Genomic DNA, 22,925 nt, shown 5'->3' with positions numbered 1-22,925 from the left:
ATTAATATTTGTTCTCTCCCTTTTGTGTTTAACATTTAGGAAATGGATATCTGTCCCATTATAGAGGCATCAAATTGGGAGTTGACCGTTAGCCTCAAGCTTATAGCTCCCCTGACCTCCTTACCCCTTGGGTTAAGTGTGGTCCTCCCAATACTCATTCCACATGCCCCTATACTACATTTATTACCCGCAACATCTGTTCAAACTAGATTCGACACAGTGGCAGGGCAATTTTTTACCTCCCAGTAGGATATATATCTACCTCTTTGATATATTCAGGTACAGACCCACAAGTTATGATGATACGGCACATAATTGGTCGACTCATAACTTACAGTAAGGTTCTGCCATCTACACTAAATGTGCCCTCATTTTTTCTGAATAAGCACACATAACACTTATAATAGTTTTGTATGAAGAATCTAACTTACCCTCGAACACTCAAGTTCCACCCCCTTACCCTATGCTGGATACCTGGAAAATATATGCATTTATTAATCCAAAAAATATATGCATTTGTATTAAAGAATATATGCATTTTTATTAATCCTTATTACACTTTTCATATAGGATTATTTAACATGGTTTTAGTATTTTTAATGTTTTTATACTCATACATATATCCTTGCTAATTAAATTTAATAATGTTGGGGATCCTATTTTACATCTTTATTTATAAAAAATTTTTTATATTTATATATTTTTTAGATATTTTTTGATTGTTATTTTTTGTATTGTTGTTTTTTGTTTTTTGTATTTTTATTTTTTAGCACAATCATAAGTATTTAATATTAACTTATATTTAATTGCATTTTATGCAATATTATTGTATTGCTGTCTGTTCCCATTTACTGCTATCTGTTTCCATTACACAGAATAGATTGGGAGAATTTACTTCCAATCGGACCATAAATTACTAATCCTAACATAACTGCTCTGAGTGTAACAGATCTCAGTTAAGGGGTCACAACAATATTGAGTAATTGGAACATGAATAGCAGTGAACAGATTGTAATGCGATTGGAAAGTGCTTAGTTATGCCTAGGCTGTATGTATAACATTGTTGGAGTCCAGCGGCTTTACCACATCCCCACCCCCCGAGCGATATTACCATAATAAGGGGAGGAGTGTTGTGGGCCGTATGACTATATTATTGTGTGAAGCGTAGGCGTCGACACTGTCTTTGAAAACGTCCTATGACGAAACGCGTAAGGCGGAGTCACGCTCACACGTCATACCCGGAAGTGGAGGCTGGAACGCAAGGTGGGACGCACGCTCACAGCTCGCTTCTGGTCCCATCCTTGCATACAGCGGTGCCGGTTTTACTATATTCTCTATTTGAGGCTTGTTATTGTGGACTTTTTGGCATATGTGCAATAAATACTTGACATACTTCACGAAGGAAGCCTCCTTGTGTTTCTCTTGTCTCTGGATTTCCGGAGAGTTTAACAGACAAAGATGGTATACAATGGAGTAACCTGGTCATTTTGGAGCACATAGCTTACCCTGGAACATTTGTAAGGATCGCATAAATCAGAGGAACGGCAGCAGAACTGGAGTGATCATCATCCACCCTAAGGCACCCACTCTGTCGCTCGGTACCCCTACAGGGGTGATTATTTCTGGTGAGTGGGGGAGCACTGGGGGGTGAGCACTTCAAGTCACTACCTGAATAAAACGCACAGAAGTCACTGGTGTGTGCCCTCAAGGGTGAAATAAACAGTACATACACTGAATTTTGTTTTTCCATCTGGTTAAAAACTCTTTTACATGGATTATATATATCCATGTAAATCTTTTTAGAAATGAATCATCACCTGCTATAAATTACAAGAGACTGGAAACAATCTTTTATGTATGATTACTTTGGGATTGTATATTTATTGTATTCAATGCTCAGGGAGCGATTTATTTGCATTTTACTTTATTAAGTTTATTACACAAATAAGAAATTTCACTTCTAGCAGGCGCTTACTGTCACAATATTTTTGAACCTTGGGGTTAGTTACTACCCAATCTAACATTTTGCATAGAATTAGGGAGTGGCAAAACAGTTATTGCACTGACACTTTTAGTCACTTATGTTTTCTCATTAAATATAAACAAAAAATTTTCTCCTTTTGGCGCCATTTTGTCCCAAAACTTTTGAACTTTGGAGTCAATTTTAATTTAACTAATTGCACAGTTTATAGAATTATTTGTTTCACTTTAGTTAGCACATTTTTACATGGCAGACACTATTTTCCCACTGGGGTGACATAATTTTAATATTTATCAAGCAGTTATTAATACTTTTTAAAACACTGGTGTTTTTATTTTATTTTATTTTATTTTTCTGGTCTTCTCCAATTATAAGGTCTTCTCTATTTTAGACCGTAGTACGGCATCCAGTGATGGAGTTCTTATATGTCATAGTTATCTGAATTTAGCGTGTAGTTTATGACATCCTTGCCGATAACTAATTAACACAGAGGGCAGCGCCTTTTATATCTCCATATTATCTATCTATTTTTGCAATTAGACCCCTAGGGGTACTAATTAGGGATAGGCAGCAGCTCTTATACTGTCCTAAGCGCAGATTTATTTATTTATATGAAATGTTAATGGTTTTATGGGAACACCCCAATTCTCCCTTCACTAGTATTGATTGATTATATAATGTAATTGTGAGTAGAGACCTTTTTCGAAAATATTTCCTGTTGAGTAATCCTTTTGTTGTACTCTAGGAAGTCTATGGTAACCCCCATTAAGAAACCCACCTGTGCTAATAATTGACACAGTTTATTAAAGTGGTTGTAAAACTCAGTCATGGAATCTGAGCAAAGTACATATATCTGCAGTTTTTACTTATCTCTCTTCACATGAGATAAATTTGTGAGGGGGGGGGGGGGGGGCTCTATTTGGAACAGAGTTCTGCTGTGTGAAGGGGGTGTGTTCCTTTCCTCCAATCAGCTATCACACTCTGTAACTGCAATCTCTCTGCCACCTCCTCTGTGCTCCTGACAGATGAAGAAAGATTTTTTTAACACAATCTGCACTTTTAAAGGATGTAGAAGAAAACTGCAGATAAACAAGTAAAACCCATGAGGAGGATTTGTTTTATCTCTGTCTCTGTGTATCATTTGAGGCTGTTTACTTCACTGGGTATATATGAGGGTTTACAACCACTTGGCCATATTTGGCCATAATTGGCACCCTTTTTATACAACTATATATCTAAATAATTTCCTTTTACAATAATATTTTAATATTATGTACAGAGTTTACAAAGCAAAGTGCTTATTAGCAGTGATAGTAAACAAGCCTACTTTCTGCCTTATGTATAGCCAAACATAAGGGTTGGTTCCCCAGAGGTTAAAACGTAACTAATCCCCCTTATCCTTTACAGCCAAGGAAGCTGCCATCTTGGCCTATGTTTTACCTGCAGTTGATGGGGTACTGCACATTTGATCAGCTATAACAGCCATTTGATGTTGAGAGTCAACATAAGAACACTAATAACCGTAAAACCTTAATACCCTTAAACTTAACTGTTTTAAGAAACCATTAAATCTATGGGTTTAGTTCCACTTTAGACCCAGGTGGGGTCGGGGGGGGGGGGGGGGGGTAGGTGTTTTGGAGCATTTTCCCTCATCACACATAGGGTAGCCCATCCACCTGAATGGGCTGCCCTACACACAGCAATCACACCCAAAGAAGCTTCAGAACGTTTTTTTTTTTTTTTTGTTTTTTTTGTTTTTTGTTTTTTTAGAGTGGAGCTTGGTGCGTTTGGTGCAGCACATTTCTGAAATGCAAGGAAACACACAGATGTAAATGGAGCCTTATTGTTCTTGTGGTGTTGCACCAATTTCACTTTCAGGCCCCATTCACATCTAGCATAGTGGGAGCGCACATTTTGTCTAGTTTTTCCTGTGATGCACATAGGGCAGCCTGTTGGTTTCAGTTGGATTCACTACATGTGGCTAATAGGACATTTTGGCCAGTGGCTGCTGGTGCTCAAAATTTTTTGGGGGGCGCAAACAAACTGAAAAATACTGACCCCCCCCCCCATCAATTGCAGACTCACTGTGCCCGTCAAATGCAGCCATTGTGCCCATCAAATGCAGCCACGTGTGCCCGTCATATGCAGCCATTTGTGCCCACCGAACCCCCCTTCCACTCGCGGGGCTCACAGCTCAGGCGGCACCCCCTCCGCTCCTCTTCCTAAGCGCCAGGCATCCAATAGGGTGGCCTGGCGCTTTGGCCAATCAGGAAACAGGTCTGACGCCCTGCCTCCCGATTGGAGGGGAGGAAGGTTAGTGTGAAAATGGCGAAAATGTATTCGCTATCGTCACACAATTGGGTAGGATCAGGGCGCACTCTCTGCGCCCCGAGCCCACCCTATTTTGAAGCCTATTAGAGCCCCTGGCTCTAATCAGGGGCTTCAAAAAGTACCACCCCCTCCCACCCGCCGTAGGAATCCATGCGTCCGGGTCCTAAAAGTGGCCGGTTGCATGGATGGGGGGGCGGTGCCCGTGCATTCACAATGCATGGGTCGCCACTAATTTTGGGATTTTGTGGGTTGTTGTTTTTTTTTTTTTTTTTTTTTTTTTTTTGGGGCGTTTTGCAACCTTTTCCCCCTCGTTTTTTCACAAGGCAAAATGTGTGTTTGCTTCTGTGTTTAGTGTGCCGCATCTAGTAATTTTAGGTGTATAAAGATGGACATACATTATACAATCTGATTGTATATTGTGTATTTAGTGAGTAAGGGTGATCACTGATTGCATTTAATTTAAAAAATGTGTACTTGGGAGTGGGAGGGTAATTAGGGATGATGCAGGATGTGTGCTAATGAGGTTAGCTGGTCAGTTCCTTCCTGTGTCATGACCTAAAGTCTGATCAGGAAGAAGACATTACTAATAGAAACGTGGATTAGGACAAGAAAAGTAAGCGACTGTAGATTTAATGGAAAACTTTGGTATTTTTGCAAAAAAAGTACATGAATGCTATATTAGTGCATAGGGGAGCTGGAATTTAGAAAAAAAAGTGTTTTATATATGAAGCACCCATTTTCCAATGTGCAGTTATGCATTGTGTATGAATTGTTAACAATATCGATATTGAAATTTTGGTTCCGCTTTGTGACGATATTGATTGGAGTAGGGATCAGTATTTGTCCTGGTAATGGATTAAACATATTTGCGTGTCTGAAGTATACATCAATAACAAAAAAAAGACTGACTGTAAGTCCCATAACTGTGTTCCTCTTATGCCTAATCCATTTTTTTTTTTTTATGTTGTCTTTTAGGTTTATTGGTCCTTTGGGGCCTCACAGGCAGTCTTTAGCAACTAAATAAAGCTAAATAGTTCCGTAAGAATAATAATCAATTTCTAACTTGGTAGTGATTCATTATGTATGAAAGCAAATTTGCTTCAATCCAAGCAAAGGCTATGGCCAGACCCACTTTTTATTGAATGATGTGTGGAAAGGGACCACAGTGGTGGTATGTAATTTAGACACCAGTCCATAAAAAAGGTAAACTGTATTGATTTATAAAGGGGTAATTTATTGCAATATATTGAGAAATGAACTAGGTTAACAGGAAAGTACAACCACCACAAAGCAGGGGAGGCTCCAGACAATTTTTTTGGGGGGTGCTGTGAGAAAAAGTGCTGGAGCTAATGCAGAGCACGCAGTGCATCACAGTCTCATGGGTGTGGCCAGAAGTGGGTGTGGCCAAAGGTAGGCATGACTAAAAATTGGGTGTTTCTTCACAGCCCTTCCCCTTTTATATAGACAAAATAGTGCTTTTGGACACACAGAATTGATTGTTGGAGTAAAACAAGCCCAAATGGGAATAACAATGATAACCCCCAGCAAGTGTCAAGGTCAGCAATAGCTCCCCAGTAAGTATAAGGGCCGGATAATCTCCAGTACATGTCAGGGCCGGCCATAACAACCAGCAAAACATAATAACTAACCCCCGGTAGAGAACAAAAATAAACCCCCAGCATAGCACAAAAATGAACCACAAGCATGACACAATAAACCTCCAATATTTCACAATAATTAGCCCCTTAGCATGGCAGAACAATTAAATCCCAGCATGGCACAATAATGTAGCACAGCAATAAACCCCCAGGAATATGCATTAATAACTACCAGAACTACACAATTAACCCCCAACACTGTACAATACTTAACCTCCAGGATAATAGCAGTCAGTGAGCCCCCTTTATTGTAAAACTTACAACAGAGAATACAAAGTGAAGAGGTCAGCACTATATGTGGTCACCATAAGTGCCTAAATTAGGAGTGACACCCTAGGATACCCAGATCAGGAATGACCCCTAAGATCACAGTGCCCATATAGATCAGGCTTGCTCCTTAGAATGCCCAGAAGAGGAGTGCCCCTCAGAGTATACAGAGCAGAAAAAGTGTCCCCTCGGAATACCCAGAGCAGCAGAATGTCTTCTTCAAATGCCCAGAGCAGGAGTGTCCCATCAGAGTTCCTAGAGCAGGAATCACCCCTTAGATCAGTGCCCATATAGACCATGCTTCCCTCTTAAAAGTGCCACAATTAGGAGTGCCCCTTTAGAGCTTCCCCCATAGACTGTCAAGATTAGAGTGCCCGGAGCAGGAGTGTGACCCCCTCCATCCCTCCCTACAATGTATCCCCATCCCCGCCCAGCATCATCCATCCCTCTCCAGGATTCTGGCGGGGATGGGGATACATTGTGGAAAGAAATGCGGATACATTTATTTTTGAGGTGGGGCGGTGAAATCTTGGGTGAGTTCCCACACTTTTTTTCCCCAGGACTTGACCCCTGGGTATGCTCCTAGATCAGTGTCTGCCACCACCATAGAGGAGATTAAGAGTCCCCCCCCCAGACAGGGCCGTTTTTAATTTTGATTGGGCCCTGGGCAAACATTTTCTTGGGGCCCCCTCCTCCATTCCGAGACCTACAAAAAATAGCAGGTAGACTCAAAATCAGTTTACTGCAGCAGATCACGCAGTGATTGCAATTGTTTGCCAGAGGTTACAGCCTATCCCTACTGCTCATTGGCTGGTTTCTAGAGGTTACACCACATAATTTCTGCTTGCCGGTTGCTAGAGGTTAATGTACATTATTAGCGCTCACTAATTGGTTTCTAGGGGTTACAGCACATCATTACCACTTACTGATTGGTTGCTAGAGATTAAAGCAGATCACTACTGTTCGCTGATTGGTTGCTAGAGGTTAATGCACATCATTACCTCTCACTGAGCAGTGGAGAAATCCCAAATAATTGAGCAAATAAAGGGGCACATTAATACACATACTACAGGAGAGAGTGTCAGAGAGTGCAGACATACTACATGAGAGGTTCAGAGACTGCGGACATACTGCAGGAGATTACCAGAGACTGCGGACATACTGCAGGAGATTACCAGAGACTGCGGACATACTGCAGGAGATTACCAGAGACTGCGGACATACTGCAGGAGATTACCAGAGACTGCGGACATACTGGAGGAGATTACCAGAGACTGCGGACATACTGCAGGAGATTACTAGAGACTGCGGACATACTGCAGGAGATTACTAGAGACTGCGGACATACTGCAGGAGATTACTAGAGACTGCGGACATACTGCAGGAGATTACTAGAGACTGCGGACATACTGCAGGAGACTACCAGAGACTGCGGACATACTGCAGGAGACTACCAGAGACTGCGGACATACTGCAGGAGACTACCAGAGACTGCGGACATACTGCAGGAGACTACCAGAGACTGCGGACATACTGCAGGAGACTACCAGAGACTGCGGACATACTGCAGGAGACTACCAGAGACTGCGGACATACTGCAGGAGACTACCAGAGACTGCGGACATACTGCAGGAGACTACCAGAGACTGCGGACATACTGCAGGAGACTACCAGAGACTGCGGACATACTGCAGGAGATTACCAGAGACTGCGGACATACTGCAGGAGATTACCAGAGACTGCGGACATACTGCAGGAGATTACCAGAGACTGCGGACATACTGCAGGAGATTACCAGAGACTGCGGACATACTGCAGGAGATTACCAGAGACTGCGGACATACTGCAGGAGATTACCAGAGACTGCGGACATACTGCAGGAGATTACCAGAGACTGCGGACATACTGCAGGAGATTACCAGAGACTGCGGACATACTGCAGGAGATTACCAGAGACTGCGGACATACTGGAGGAGATTACCAGAGACTGCGGACATACTGGAGGAGATTACCAGAGACTGCGGACATACTGGAGGAGATTACCGGGGACTGCGGACATACTGGAGGAGATTACCGGGGACTGCGGACATACTGGAGGAGATTACCGGGGACTGCGGACATACTGGAGGAGATTACCGGGGACTGCGGACATACTGGAGGAGATTACCGGGGACTGCGGACATACTGGAGGAGATTACCGGGGACTGCGGACATACTGGAGGAGATTACCGGGGACTGCGGACATACTGGAGGAGATTACCGGGGACTGCGGACATACTGGAGGAGATTACCGGGGACTGCGGACATACTGGAGGAGATTACCGGGGACTGCGGACATACTGGAGGAGATTACCGGGGACTGCGGACATACTGGAGGAGATTACCGGGGACTGCGGACATACTGGAGGAGATTACCGGGGACTGCGGACATACTGGAGGAGATTACCGGGGACTGCGGACATACTGGAGGAGATTACCGGGGACTGCGGACATACTGGAGGAGATTACCGGGGACTGCGGACATACTGGAGGAGATTACCGGGGACTGCGGACATACTGGAGGAGATTACCGGGGACTGCGGACATACTGGAGGAGATTACCGGGGACTGCGGACATACTGGAGGAGATTACCGGGGACTGCGGACATACTGGAGGAGATTACCGGGGACTGCGGACATACTGGAGGAGATTACCGGGGACTGCGGACATACTGGAGGAGATTACCGGGGACTGCGGACATACTGGAGGAGATTACCGGGGACTGCGGACATACTGGAGGAGATTACCGGGGACTGCGGACATACTGGAGGAGATTACCGGGGACTGCGGACATACTGGAGGAGATTACCGGGGACTGCGGACATACTGGAGGAGATTACCGGGGACTGCGGACATACTGGAGGAGATTACCGGGGACTGCGGACATACTGGAGGAGATTACCGGGGACTGCGGACATACTGGAGGAGATTACCGGGGACTGCGGACATACTGGAGGAGATTACCGGGGACTGCGGACATACTGGAGGAGATTACCGGGGACTGCGGACATACTGGAGGAGATTACCGGGGACTGCGGACATACTGGAGGAGATTACCGGGGACTGCGGACATACTGGAGGAGATTACCGGGGACTGCGGACATACTGGAGGAGATTACCGGGGACTGCGGACATACTGGAGGAGATTACCGGGGACTGCGGACATACTGCAGGAGATTACCGGGGACTGCGGACATACTGGAGGAGATTACCGGGGACTGCGGACATACTGCAGGAGATTACCGGGGACTGCGGACATACTGCAGGAGATTACTAGAGACTGCGGACATACTGCAGGAGGCAATCAGAGACTGCGGACATTATACAGGTGATGGTCAGAGAACTTTCAGCAATGTACAGCTTTACAGTTGAATAACACAGCTCAGGGTTTAAACAGTCAGGCATTTTATGGGTGTAAGGACATACCTGGCCAGCCAAACTCACTACATACATTCAGGTCTGTGGGCAGGGCTTCCATTCTTTGCTCTCACTACAACAGCCGGGAGCTCCACTGATGCTTTGTTGGGGGGCCCACGTCACCCGTGAATTGGGGCCCCAATGACAGCTTTGCAGAGCGCACAGAGGACACGGGAGGCTGTATTCCCGCCCTAGCCAGCTGAGGGGGGCGGGGCCGGGAGCTCCGCTGATGCTCTGACCCCGCCCACGTGCAGCCTGTATACTTGGAACAGAGTGTCTGTAGTGAGAGCCAGTGATCGGAGTGGGAGCGTCAGTGGAGCTCCCGGCCCCTCCCCCGGACCTCTGTATTCACCAGCCAATATAGAGGAGGCGGGGCTGGGAGCTCCACTGACGCACCCACTCTGATCACTGGCTCTCACTGCAGACGCTCTTTTCCGAGTATACAGGCTGCACGTAGGCGGGGTCAGAGCGTCAGTGGAGCTCTCGGCCCTGCCCCCTTTCAGCTGGCTAGCGCAGGAATACATACTCCCGTGTCCTCTGTGCGCTCTGCAAAGCTGTCATTGGGGCCACAATTCACGGGTAGCGCGGGCCCGCCAACAAAGATTGGGCCCAGGGCAAGTGCCCCGTTTGCCCTGCGCTAAAGACGGCCCTGCCCCCAGACCTCCCTTGTCTCAGCTCAGGTGCTCCATAAGGAACAGGCACTGCCTGGCGTTTGGAGGGGCTGGCACTGCCTGGTGTGGGGAGGGGCTGGCACTGCCTGGCATGGGGAGGGGCTGGCACAGCTTACTGACAGAAAAACAATCCTTATCCTTCCTCCATTAATTAGGACTAGAGTAACACTGCCTGTCCCTATCCCCTCCCACCTCAGTAGCTCCATAATAAGGATCAGGGCCAGACAGGGGATAATGTGATGGTGAGGGGGCGGATGCACTCTACTTACATTTGCAGAAGAAATCCTTCTTCCTCTGGGGCTGGGATAGGAAACTTCCCTCTTGTCCTGATCTTGGCTCAGCCCACAGCAGCTCCATAGAAGCGCCATAGAAGCACACAGCTCCTGTCTGCCTGGTGGTGATGAGGAGGAGGGGTGGGCGTGGCTTCCATGCAAGGAGAGAGAGAGACTAATTCCTTCCTCCACGGCTCGGCTGGGCTCAGAGCTTCTCCCTCCTTCCTTTCCTTAATGCCGGGACTCACTGAAGATCAGCGGCTTATGCGGCCAGAGCTGCAGTATCCCTCCTCTATGTAAGAGTCCCCATACTTTTTTTTCTCACACAGAGCACACAGGTAAAAATGTATTTAAAAGAATTCCATGACATATATTGGAAATTCAAGTGTGTAGATTTTGGGGGTGCTTTGAGGGTGCTTTAGCACACGCAAGCACCCACCTGGCACTGCCCCTGCCACAAAGATAATGTGTGCACCACCCTGAAGCTCTTTCCCAAGATATATTAGATCAATGCCTGGAAACACTTGTAGAAAATCTTTAGCTGCTTGCTAAAGCTGCTTCCACTACAAAATAGCACTCCTACATAAAGTGCTTTTAAACCTCATTATAAAATGCTCATTCATGGATGCTAAGCAATGTTTCAAGTGTATCTAAATCCCCAAACCAAAATGTAATGTATTACAGTTTACCATTCCTTAGATGTGGTGGCTGCATTAGTTTTCCTTTTTTAAAGCGGTAATAAACCAAAACTAAAAATGTAATAAATTGCAGCTTACCAATTCTTAGATGTGGTGGCTGCATTAGTTTTTGCTTTTTTAAGGTTTTTTTTTTTCTTTTACTTTCACCTGCTGATACCACAAGGGGTGCTTATAGTGGTCAGCCTTTATTCATTTATGTAAAACCTTCTATTCCAAAAGGGACATTTTGCTGCAACTGATTATAAAATGTTCGCTGGTGTTCAGCTTCAATATTTATGCCCAGTTCACACTGATGTGACAATCGCTCCAACTTTGGAGCACTTGTTGCATCAGAAGTTGGACCCCATTGAGTGCAATGGAATCGTTCTAATCAGTGCATCTTGAGCCATGCGGCTGGGGTCTGACTTCAAATTTGCGGGCAGTGTGAACCCGGGCTTGGTCAAGTCCATCTAAATCTGCTAGTCTACCACTACGCTCCTTCCAGACTGACATGCTGCTGTCCAAGGGTGTCTACTTAAGGCCCTTTTCTCACAGGCGGACTGATCAGGTCCACCTATCAGTTTTTTTAGGTGGACCCAATCAGATCATTTCCCTTTTATGGAGCGGCGGATGTGAAGGAACATGTCTGTTGACAACTGCCGACATTCATTCCGATCCTGTCCTCTAAAAACAGATGGATCGGATTACAGTTGGATGTAAACGGACAGGCGTTCCATTTCTATCCGACGGCTCATAGAGGAAAGTGGGCTGTGTCCCTGTTCTCACTGCATAAAGAGCGGACACGGACCTGTCATCCGCCAGACAGATCCGCTGGCAGAGTCTGCCCATCTCAAAGGGGCCTTACTCCTTTATCCAGATTGCAGACACCCTAAGACAGAAAGTGTGCTACTAGCAGGATCACCACTGAAATAAAGGAAAGAAACTAAAAAAAAAAAAAAAAAAAAAAAAAAAAACAATGTATCTACCACATTTTAATGATTGGTAAGATGCTATATATTAGGAAGAAGCACACCCCTGTGGTAATGAACTCACCAGACAGACTCCTTTCAAACGCTTGTAATGATTATTGTTGGCATCTGGAACTGCCAACAATATGATTTCATGTTGGAGGTTGCGAGTGTTTGAAGGGTTAACACCCGACGTTCGCGGTATATAAAAGAAGTGAGCTGAGCTTTGTGGCCACTCCCTCTGACAAAGTGATGACGAAATGTGTGTAGGGAGATCTGGATGGAAGGATGCAGTCCCGGATGCCAACAATAATCATTACAAGCATTTGAGCTGAGTCTGTCTGGTGAGTTCATTACCATAGGGACAAACCAGGGATGGACTTATGATTGGCTCTATTTGTGGACTTTTTTTATTTCACGTTTTTGGTTTACAATAAGTGTGGTATTTAAGCGCTGTTAATGTTGTAGTTTGACTATAGCATATCTTTATTTTGATTTTATTTCATTTATAGCAGCTGTTAATTATTGGTCTTAATTCTATGTGTGCTGGGTGACAGGGATTATTCATATCTTTGTGGATTTTCTTTCTTTTTTTTTTTTTTTTTTTATGCTATATATATTACATTTTTTGTTTTCTTTCCTCTTCTTTTTTTTTTTTCTCTTTGGTGATCTTGCTAGTAACACACTTTTTTCGGGGTGTCTCTATTCCACTGGAAGCGCAACAGAAATGCCATAGGACAGCAATTTGGGTAGAGGGTAGTGTTAGGCCTCTTGTACACTGCTGCTGGTAAATGGACGTTCAGAGGCAGTTGGCTTTTTTCAGCTGCCCCTGAACTCATCCAATGTTATCTTATGTGTACATCATGTACACAGGTTCGTTTAATATCGTTTTTAGGCAGTTGAGTTTAGAGGCCTTCTTTGGAAAGCAAAGAAATGAGTTCAGACGCTGAGTTTAGAGGCATTTCAAGCGCCAAACACTTCTAAACGCAGTAACTCGCGTTTAGCAGCATTTCGTTTACAGGCGTTTTTCATTTTTGGCTATTTTGAAGAAAAAAATGTTTTGTTTTTTTTTCAAACGCTTCTAAACGTAAACACGGCATGTAAATGCTGCAAAACTGACTTTTTAAACGTGGGTCACTATCTGTCAAGTTAAATCATTCAGGAGAGGTTGTGAAAATGTCCCGTGTACATTAACGCTTTGATGCACTTGCAGCTTTAGATTGACTTGACTAATAAGCTAACATGCTTTACCAGTCACAGCAACAGTTTTTTTTTTTTCTTTTCTTTTGGGATATAGATTTTACATAAATTAATATAAGCTGACCATTTTAAGTACCCCTGTTTGTCTCAGCCCTCTAACTGACACTTTTTCTGAACAGTTTGTTCTGTTTAAGGAAGTTGACAAATGAGCAGGCTTACTCTTAAAGTTAAAAAAATATATATCATTTTTTGCAAGGACAGTCTACAAGTGATTGTGGTGGGGAAGTAACATTTTTGAAACTCCTGGCTGATTTCTGTTGAATATAGCTTACAGCTGTTACTTTGGCACCATACTGAAAGCTATCATAGAGTAACAGACTGTACAGCAAAATTACACAAAAGGTCAGATATCTTATCTTTGACGTTGAAGGTTAATATTAATTGGCCATTAGCATTTTTTTCACATAATTTGAGCTTTAAAGTTTTCAGGGTTATAATTCTAATACTGATTGAGGCATTTTTTTCTCCAGTGACCAATGATACAACATAGGGGTTGGCTTACTAAAACTGCAGGGTGAAAAATCTGGTGCAGCTGTACATGGCAGCCAATCGACTTTTAACTTCAGCTTTTCAATTAAAGTGATTGTAAAGTCTCTGTTATTTTTAGAGAAGAAAAAACATATTATACTTACCTGCAGTGGTTTTGCACAGAGCAGCCCAGATCCTCCTCTTCTTGGGTCCCTCTTTGGCTCTGCTGGCCCCTCCCACCTGTCAAGTGCCCCCACAGCAAGCAGTATGCTATGGGGCACCCGAGCCGAGTCACAGCTCCCTGTGTCCAATCAGACACGGAGCCCCGGTTCAGCCCCACCCATATCTCTCCTGATTGGCTAACTGACGTTGACAGCAGCGGGAGCCAATGGTGCTGCTACTTTGTCTCAGCCAATCAGGAGGAGAGTCCCGAACGGCCGAGAAACGTGTGGACATTGCTGGAGAGAGATGAGGCTCAGGTAAGTATTAGGGAGTGCTGGAGTGGCTGCTACACACAGGTGTTTTTTTTTTTTTTTTTTTTTTTTTTTAATCTTAATGCATAGAATGCATTAAGATAAAAAAAAACCTTTGACTTTACAACCACTTTAAGCTTTGATGAAAAAAACTCTGGAAGCTGATTGGTATCTATGCAGAGCTGCACCAGATTTTGCAATCCTCAGTTTTAGTAAATCAACCCCATAGTGTCCACGTGCAGCCAATTCTTTAGTGTCCTACCTAGCAGCATCAAAAAATGTTTCTAGGTTACAGTATCCTCTTTCAAAGGCATTCTGATTTAGGAGCTTGTTGTAGTGATGTGTGTAGGTTGTGTCATGAATCTTTATAACTGGCCTGATTCACTGCCTCCTACCACCCCGTGTAATTACACCGTGTAATGGACTATGACAGCCCTGTGAAATGGCTCTTGTGCTTTTTTTAAACTGTGTATTAAGGTAATAGCAGTCATCCCAGAGAGAATTACATGGTAGCAACATTATGATGTTTAATAAAAACACTGCAATTATTATATACTAATAATGAATAACAGCGCTGAAATTTTGCTCTGTAAGTCAAAATTACCCTATAAAGGGTTATTATTAATATCTTCTCCATTGTTGTTGTATGGACTGATCATTGATCATGCTAGCTTTTAGTTAGTTTTCATACCTTGTAGGAGCTAGAATTTATTTAACTGTTCCAAACTCTTTTAAAGAGGAAATTCAGTCACTCCTCAAATTTCACTTATGTACTTACAGTTCTTAATGCTCCATTCTGCAATGTAAACCGTTTTTAACTCCGATGACCACATATGTCACAGTGGCCATTTTAACTGAGGGCAGCTGAAGCCAGCACCTGTGGTTTCTGGGCAATTCATGCAGCTTCTCCTCCCTCAGCAACATGAATCTGCACAAGCGCAGTACATCGAAAATCCACGCATATGCATCACAGTGGCACACAGAGTCCACGCATTTGCAGTAAACTTCAGAGTCCATCCTCTGCCTGTCTGCCCTATTCCAGCTCTTCCCTGTCCTCCTCTGCTCACAAAAAAAAAGCCTGAAGATTCCTGGGATTCCTGACAAAAATGTCCCAGGAGTCAACAGGAGCAGATGTTTTATGTAATTCGCCTGAGCTGGGGAAGCAGGATGTGGACAGGAACTGTGGAGAAAAATGGTATTTGCAGCTAGAACAGTGGCGGCCGTTGGTCATTTTTTTTTTTTTTTTTGGGGGGGGGGAGGCGCCAAACAGTACCATACCTCCCCTCCCCTCGGTCGGGTCTGTAGCACTTACCCCATCTATGGTGGGCAGCTCTTGTCCCTGGTTTCACCAGCGGGTTCCCTTGCTCGGCAGTGACGGCTTTCTTTCCCCTGCTCTCCACGGGCATTGCGCCGGCTTCCATTTCCTCCCTCCTCAGCGGCCAATTGGGACTATTCTCTTTTTGGCCAATCGAAAAACGTCTCAGACTTGCTTCTGAATGGCCGGTTTGAAGATCAGTGTTTCAATAGCGAATATTCATTCGCTGTTTTAACACCTGGGTGGGCTCATGGCGCAATGCTCTGCACCACAAGCCCACCCTATTTTGAAGCCTATTAGAGCCTGTGGCTCTAATCCGGTGCTTAAGAAAAAAAAAAAAACACCCCCACTGCTGTAATTCATATGCCCGGCGTCCTGAAAATGACCAGACGCATGAATAGGGGGTGTCTGCGGCGGCCATGGATTAATTCGTAGCATGAGCTCTATCTGTTCATATAGGGGGTGGTGTGAATAGAGGGGGCGGTACCCGGGCGCCCCTAATGGACGGGCCGCCACTGAGCTAGAAAATGTGATATTTGTCATCTATTCATATTTAAAGAGGGGGAGACCATGCTGTTGGAAGGAAGTTTTAAAAAGAGACTGAAGTGCCGCTTTCACTTATGCAAAGCCTTTGTCAAACTGTCTTAAATAACATCTGTCTTAAATGATTGTCTATGGTAATGCATTTCATTTTCTCTCATGAACTAGAAGAATATAAAGGAGAATCTGGTTGATATGGGCAGCACAGTTTTCTCTTTTATTGCTATTGTTTTTAAGAACGTTTGATAAACCAGGCAATGGTTTATCTCTATTTTCTCACAACACAATATGCTGAGAAGAAATACGTTAATAAGAATGTTGTATGCCAGAGAACATGGTGAATTTATACACTTCACTCCCTTGAGTTCTCCTTGGACAGCCTCTGTGTCTGCTCAGTGTTCCTCTCCTTCCTTAGAATAGCTTGGCTTGTGCCAGAATTTATCCTTGGAACTACATATTGTATCTTAATTATGCAGCCTTGCACATGAAAAGCTATTCTGATACGATATTATCAAGCTTTCTAAATTTACTGTGAACTGCATAATAAAATTTGAACACAACTTGTATTTTTGTGGGTTCTCCTTCCATTCTGTATTAACAGCAAAATTATTTTAAAAATGAAGTGCTGTTGAAATTTCTAAATGCAACCAATTATTTGATGTCCTTTTTTTCTGATGGTAGCAGCCAATGCATCCCCCCCATACCTGACACCCACAAATCATAATAAAGTTGTCCTTGTGTAACCTTAATGTGATGCACTTTAATTTCCACAGCGATAAATAGGAATTTTAGGCAAAAAAAAATGTACAACCTACTCCACTTACCAGTGACTCTACTAATGCTGCTCTACTAATGCAATCATTTGAGCACAATTCATACAGCAATTTATGCATAGTGGTATCTGCCCATGTTCAATGGCATTCAGAACCAACCTTTAGCGACATAAGGAGATCTATTTTGACCCAAAGGTAAACCACTTTTTCACCACCATGGAAAGGGAACCTCATACAAAATAGAATTCCTAAGCAGTGAGCTCTACTAGCCAGCAAAATAACCTATTAAAATTGTTTCTAATTTTATAATAAAAAAAGAAGAGTTCGCTGCACCTAACCACTTGCCCTCCGGAAGATTTACCCCCCTTCATGACCAGGCCATTTTTTTAATACGGCACTGCATTACTGAAAATTTTGTGGTCCTGCAACGCTGTACCCAAAAAAAATGTATGTCCTCTTTTCACGCAAATAGAGCCTTCTTTTGGTGGTATTTGATTACCTCCTGTGTTTTTTTTTTTTTATTTTGTGACCTATAAACAAAAAAAAGCAACCATTCTGAAAAAAAAAAATAAAATAAGCGAATTTCTTCAAAAACCTAGGTCTATATGTATTCTGCTACATGTTTTTGGTTGAAAAAAAAAAAAATTATATTAGTAATGGCGATCAGTGGGGCTGCGATATTGTGACGGCCAATCAGACACTAACTGACACGCTTTTGACACTTTGCCAGAACCGGTGACACTAATACAGTGATCAGTGCTACAAATTTGCACTGTCGCTGTACTGATGACACTGGCTGGGAAGGGGTTTGACATCTAGGGCAATCAAAAGTTTTAAATGTGTGCCTAACCAGTGTGTTTGTGTATTGTATGTGCTGCTTTTTCTAGGGGAGGAGAGGGATTTTATCCCTGCTTTACAGAGACACAAAATCCATCCCTCTCAGAACTGAGATCTGCCTTGTTACATTTTGAGTCTCTGCCCGACGTTCGGCGGGTTGTTGGCAGACATCCACAGCCCCGCACCCGCAGATCAGCTTCTGCGGCACGCATGCACCCCCTGTTGGTGGAAGTGCAGAATCACAAACAGTATATACGTGATCCTGTGCAGGAGGGCCGCCCTGTAGCAGTATATTTGCTATAGGGTGGTCCAGAATTGGTCAATGACGAGGTAGCACTTTGCCTTATGAGAATAGCAACACTGGGACATGTAAAGCTGTAAATCTATACAGTTACACCTCCCAGATTCACAAAAGGCATATAACGATCTCCCATGTGCACAACTAATACAATGAGTGGAGTAAAATGTCAGTCCTCACAGTCTAATGACAATGCTAATGTACAGTAAGCATTGGGAAAATGTATGTACTAAATTCACAGTACAAAATGTAAAGAGGAACTGTTTTATCCTGGTATTCTAGTTGATGCAAAGATATAACCTATGGTTATCATGTCTATGTGGCATACATTCTAGTTTATTCTTTCTTCCAGGCTCAGTTGGAAGCACAGAAAGCCACACAAGATTTCCAGCGTGCTACCGAGGTGCTTCGAGCAGCCAAGGAAACAATTTCTCTAGCGGAGCAGCGATTGCTGGAAGATGAAAAGCGCCAGTTTGATTCTGCATGGCAGGAGATGCTTAACCATGCCACACAAAGGGTACGTTGTACCATTCCTATGCACAACATTCCCACTACATCGTATACACTATGATTTATGTGTTGTTTTTTTTTTTTTCAGGAAGTTTACTATTATGAATACAAGCCTTTACATTATACACCTTTCTTCTTGCATTATTTTATATGTCCACAGCAGGGTTAAAACGGTGCACAAGCCAAAGTGAAATATCCAAACTATTAAATTTAGATATGAGCACATTTAGAATTTGCTAATCCGTCTTCAATAAAATAAATTGATTGGTATGGGGCAATGTATTTTGTGCTTTTAACTTGCTTTTTTGCACAGTTTATTTAATAAGTCTGCTTGTGGGGTTTTTGATTGTTTGACCACACTGGATTATTAAAGGTAGATTCAAAAGCAGACTTGGCGGAAAGGGTGGATACAGCAGAGAGTCACTCCATCTCGAACTCTGTGGATTTCTTTAAGATTTTGTAGTCCTGCAGGTGTTCTAGACATATAGCATGTGTCACTTTCTTTCTAATAATCTGAAAGTAAAGTGGCATCATTTAAATGTGCTTGGGGAACATTATATTTAAGTATCACTCTGACGACCCTATTGCTGTAAGGTATAGAAAGTACACCACTGTAGATTGGTACCAACTGAGAATGTGAATAAGCTTCCCCTAGGCATGTTGCCTTCTCTTTGTCACTAACTATAATATGTGATCAAAAAGGTGTAAGAAAAAAATCAAGTTGTTTAATTTTTTTAATCTAATCGAATCTCAATGTTATCCTTCTTCTAGATTTATCTATAAGTGTCCAGAGGTAGTAAAATTTATAAAAGCTGTTTTGCGATCAAGTGTGTACTGAACCTCATGGTTAAATTTTCCATCAGTATTTTAGAATTCTTAAATCCGGACGTATATTGTATATTTCAGAAGTAAAATAAGCCATAATATGCACTTCTCTGCATATTAGCGTTTTTTTGAGATTTAGCGTCTAGGACCAGAAAAGTGTTTTTTTTTTTTTTTTTTTTTTTTGGAGCATTTTTTCAGGAGAAAAAAACACTGAAGGCTCCTAAATGCTGTTAAATGCACTTGGCAACGTTTTTTTTTAGCTCTTTTCTTTTTTCCTTAAGCCCCGTTCACACTGGGTTTGACTTCAAAGTGGTGTGATTTGGTTCATGTGCGACTTCAACGTGACTTCAATGCGATTTCTGACAATTTCAATGTTCTTCGACTTGGCTATGTCTAAACAAAATAGTACAGTGTGTGACATAACTAATTTTTCTTCTAGCACAATAGCCAACAATTAAAAAAATTAGGAAAAAAACTGAGTGGGGTCCCCCTCCCCAATCCATACCAGGCCCTTCAGATCCGGATTTTAAGGGGAACCCCACACCAAAATGAAAAAAAAATTGTGTGTGCTCCCCTTAAATCTATAGCAGACGCTTAGATCTGGTATGGATTTTAAGGGGAACCCCATGCCAAGCGAGAACCCCCCCCCAAAACCATTCCAGGCCAATGATGAGATGTGTCCTAGAATACCACAGCTAATAATTGCAACTAAAGGAGGGAGGAAGCAAACTATTCATAATGGTGGGTAATGTCCCACTCAAAATTTAAACCCTAGGGAATATGAGTGTTCAATTTAAAAATACAGAACACCTCCCTCCTACACAGGAGGGAGAATCGGTCACTGCCGTGGACAGGTCGATCTACCCTTTCAACAATATGAACACTTATGCCCCGTACACACAGTCGGATTTTCCGATGGAAAATGTCCTATCGGAGCGTGTTGTCGGAAATTCCGACCATGTGTGGGCTCCATCGGACATTTTCCATCGGATTTTCCGACACACAAAGTTGGAGAGCAGGAGATAAAATTTTCCGACAACAAAATCCGTTGTCGGAAATTCCGATCGTGTGTACACAAATCCGATGGACAAAGTGCCACGCATGCTCAGAATAAATAAAGAGATGAAAGCTATTGGCCACTGCCCCGTTTTATAGTCCCGACGTACGTGTTTTACGTCACTGCGTTTAGAACGATCGGATTTTCCGACAACTTTGTGCGACCGTGTGTAGACAAAACAAGTTTGAGCCAACATCTGTCAGAAAAAATTTTAGGATTTTGTTGTCGGAATGTCCGAACAAAGTCCGACCGTGTGTACGCCCTATAAGGGATTGTATGTTCTGGTAATGAGAAAGATTGAAGTGTCTAGCCAGACTGGTGTGTTTATTGATTCTAATATCAGAAAGATGGTCGTAGTCTAGTAGTCCTGCCCACATATTCTATGTTGCATATAGTGCATGTCACTAAATATGACAAATTTTGTGTTGCAGTTAACCAGCTGTGTGATGCTTGTAGAAAAATAATGATAATGTGGGAATCATCCAGATGGTTACAACATGAACACCTAGTGACTCCACACCTATACATGCCAGTGGCATTTAACCATGTGCGTGGTGGAGGATTTGAAACGTATAAACTGGGGGATATGTTTTCTATGGTACGTGCCCTCCTAGCTACATATCTGACACTGCGACCCAACACCATACAATAACTGCCAGCACTATACAAGATGGGGAGATGTCTGGATATAATACATTTTATGTCCTGTAATTGTGAACTGTAGCGCATGGAAAACATTGGTAGGTCAGTGGGTCTAACTTGTTTAGAGGATTGATGTGTAAGAAGAGCAGTTTTTTCAGTTTAAATAATTGCAAAGTCCTTTTCCATGAATAAAGTAGAAAACACTCCAATTTTCTGATCAACTGTTAAGTGAAATTAGCAGTTCTGTAACTAAAGCAGTAGTAAATCGCCAGCTTTAAAGAAAAAATAAACAAAACAATGAAACCTGCAAGGCAAAGTTATAATGTGCTAGTATGTTTACTAGCACATTATGTAAAACTCCCCTTTAAAACAGCCCTCCAGCTTCGCTCTGTCACTGCTCACAGGGCTTCCATTTTTACCCGGTCTTCCTTCCGAGTTGATGTAAAAATCAACCAAGGGAGCTTACTCCCATTTAAAGAAATTTCTAGAGTGGACATGCAGGATTTACTACAGTCATGTACTTCCTGTAGCAGTTGCTCCTAGATTGCTTAGAATAGAGTATACTAGAATTAAAACTTTTTTTCTGTACCTTTCTTTGAAGGTCATGGAAGAGGAGCAGAAGAAGACACGCAGCGAGCTGGTACACAAAGAAACAGCGGCTAAATATAATGCTGCCATGGGCAGAATGAAGCAGCTAGAGAAGAAATTAAAACGGAGCATCAGTAAATCAAAGTATGTATTAGAAGTTCCAAGCATACTGTATAATTTTCCGGAGGCACAATATGCTTTGTTCTGCTTTGATGGTTCTTAACTTTTTTTTTTTTTTTTTTTTTTTTTTTATGGGACTACCTTCATTTGTAGACAGTTTGTTGCCAATTAAATTAACAAGATAGTTAAAACTGATCCCCAGGCAAGTCTGTTTTTAATTAAACCAACCTCCACCCCTTTGGATGATTCCCTTAAAGGATAAGTTCACCTTTCATGACATGCTACATGTTACACCGATATTTAGGGTGTAACATGTTATGAAAGGAGACCATCTAGCATAGTGGGGCATCTTCTCCCCTCGCTAGCTGTCGCAATTTTTAAAAAACGCAGTCGGGCAGGGTTCCGCCCGCCTGGCCACATCACTCATTCACAGTGTTCTGTGAATGGAAAACTACAAGTCCCGACAGCATTCGCGGCTGTCGGCTTGTAGTTCTCAATGAACTACCACGATGCTGTGAGCACTGTGGTAGTTCATTGATCCTTCGTGTCAGAGTTTATGGACTTGCTCGTAGGAGGTACGAGCAAGCAGATACACTGACAGTTCTGCAGGAGACCTACATGGCATCAGCAATCTACTGATCGCTGATGCAATGCTTTACATGCACCTGCAACAAAAAATAATAAATGTACATTTTTTGTTTTTTTACTTTTTTTTTTTTTTTTTTTTTTTATCCTTAAGTTTTTTCTTTCTTGATAATTTTTTTTATGAAGTCCAAGTGATATCACCTAGTTTAAAGAAGCTCCTCTTCCAGCAGCAAAGGAAGGTTATGCAAGACAACCAGTGGAGTGAAGGTGCTGTGTACAGAGCTAATGGGGTTGTTGACAAGTCACCCAGCATACACACATGGCCAGCAGCAGTGGCTGGTGTCCGCAACAA

The 22,925-nt window shown here is 42.9% G+C and overlaps 1 protein-coding gene across 1 annotated transcript in view; it reads left to right on the top strand.

Moving 5' to 3' along the window:
- Positions 1-22,925, top strand: part of SH3BP5 (SH3 domain binding protein 5) — a 104,445-nt gene that overhangs the window by 47,348 nt on the left and 34,172 nt on the right. Inside the window, exons 4-5 of the mRNA XM_073630318.1 lie at positions 18,599-18,763; positions 21,882-22,012. Coding sequence (XP_073486419.1) covers positions 18,599-18,763; positions 21,882-22,012 — 296 coding nt within the window. The remainder of the gene's footprint in view (positions 1-18,598; positions 18,764-21,881; positions 22,013-22,925) is intronic.

The sequence above is a fragment of the Aquarana catesbeiana genome, linkage group LG05, assembly GCF_042186555.1.
Source record: "Aquarana catesbeiana isolate 2022-GZ linkage group LG05, ASM4218655v1, whole genome shotgun sequence".
Classification (NCBI taxonomy): domain Eukaryota; kingdom Metazoa; phylum Chordata; class Amphibia; order Anura; family Ranidae; genus Aquarana; species Aquarana catesbeiana.
This window is presented reverse-complemented; position numbering and strand designations above follow the sequence as displayed.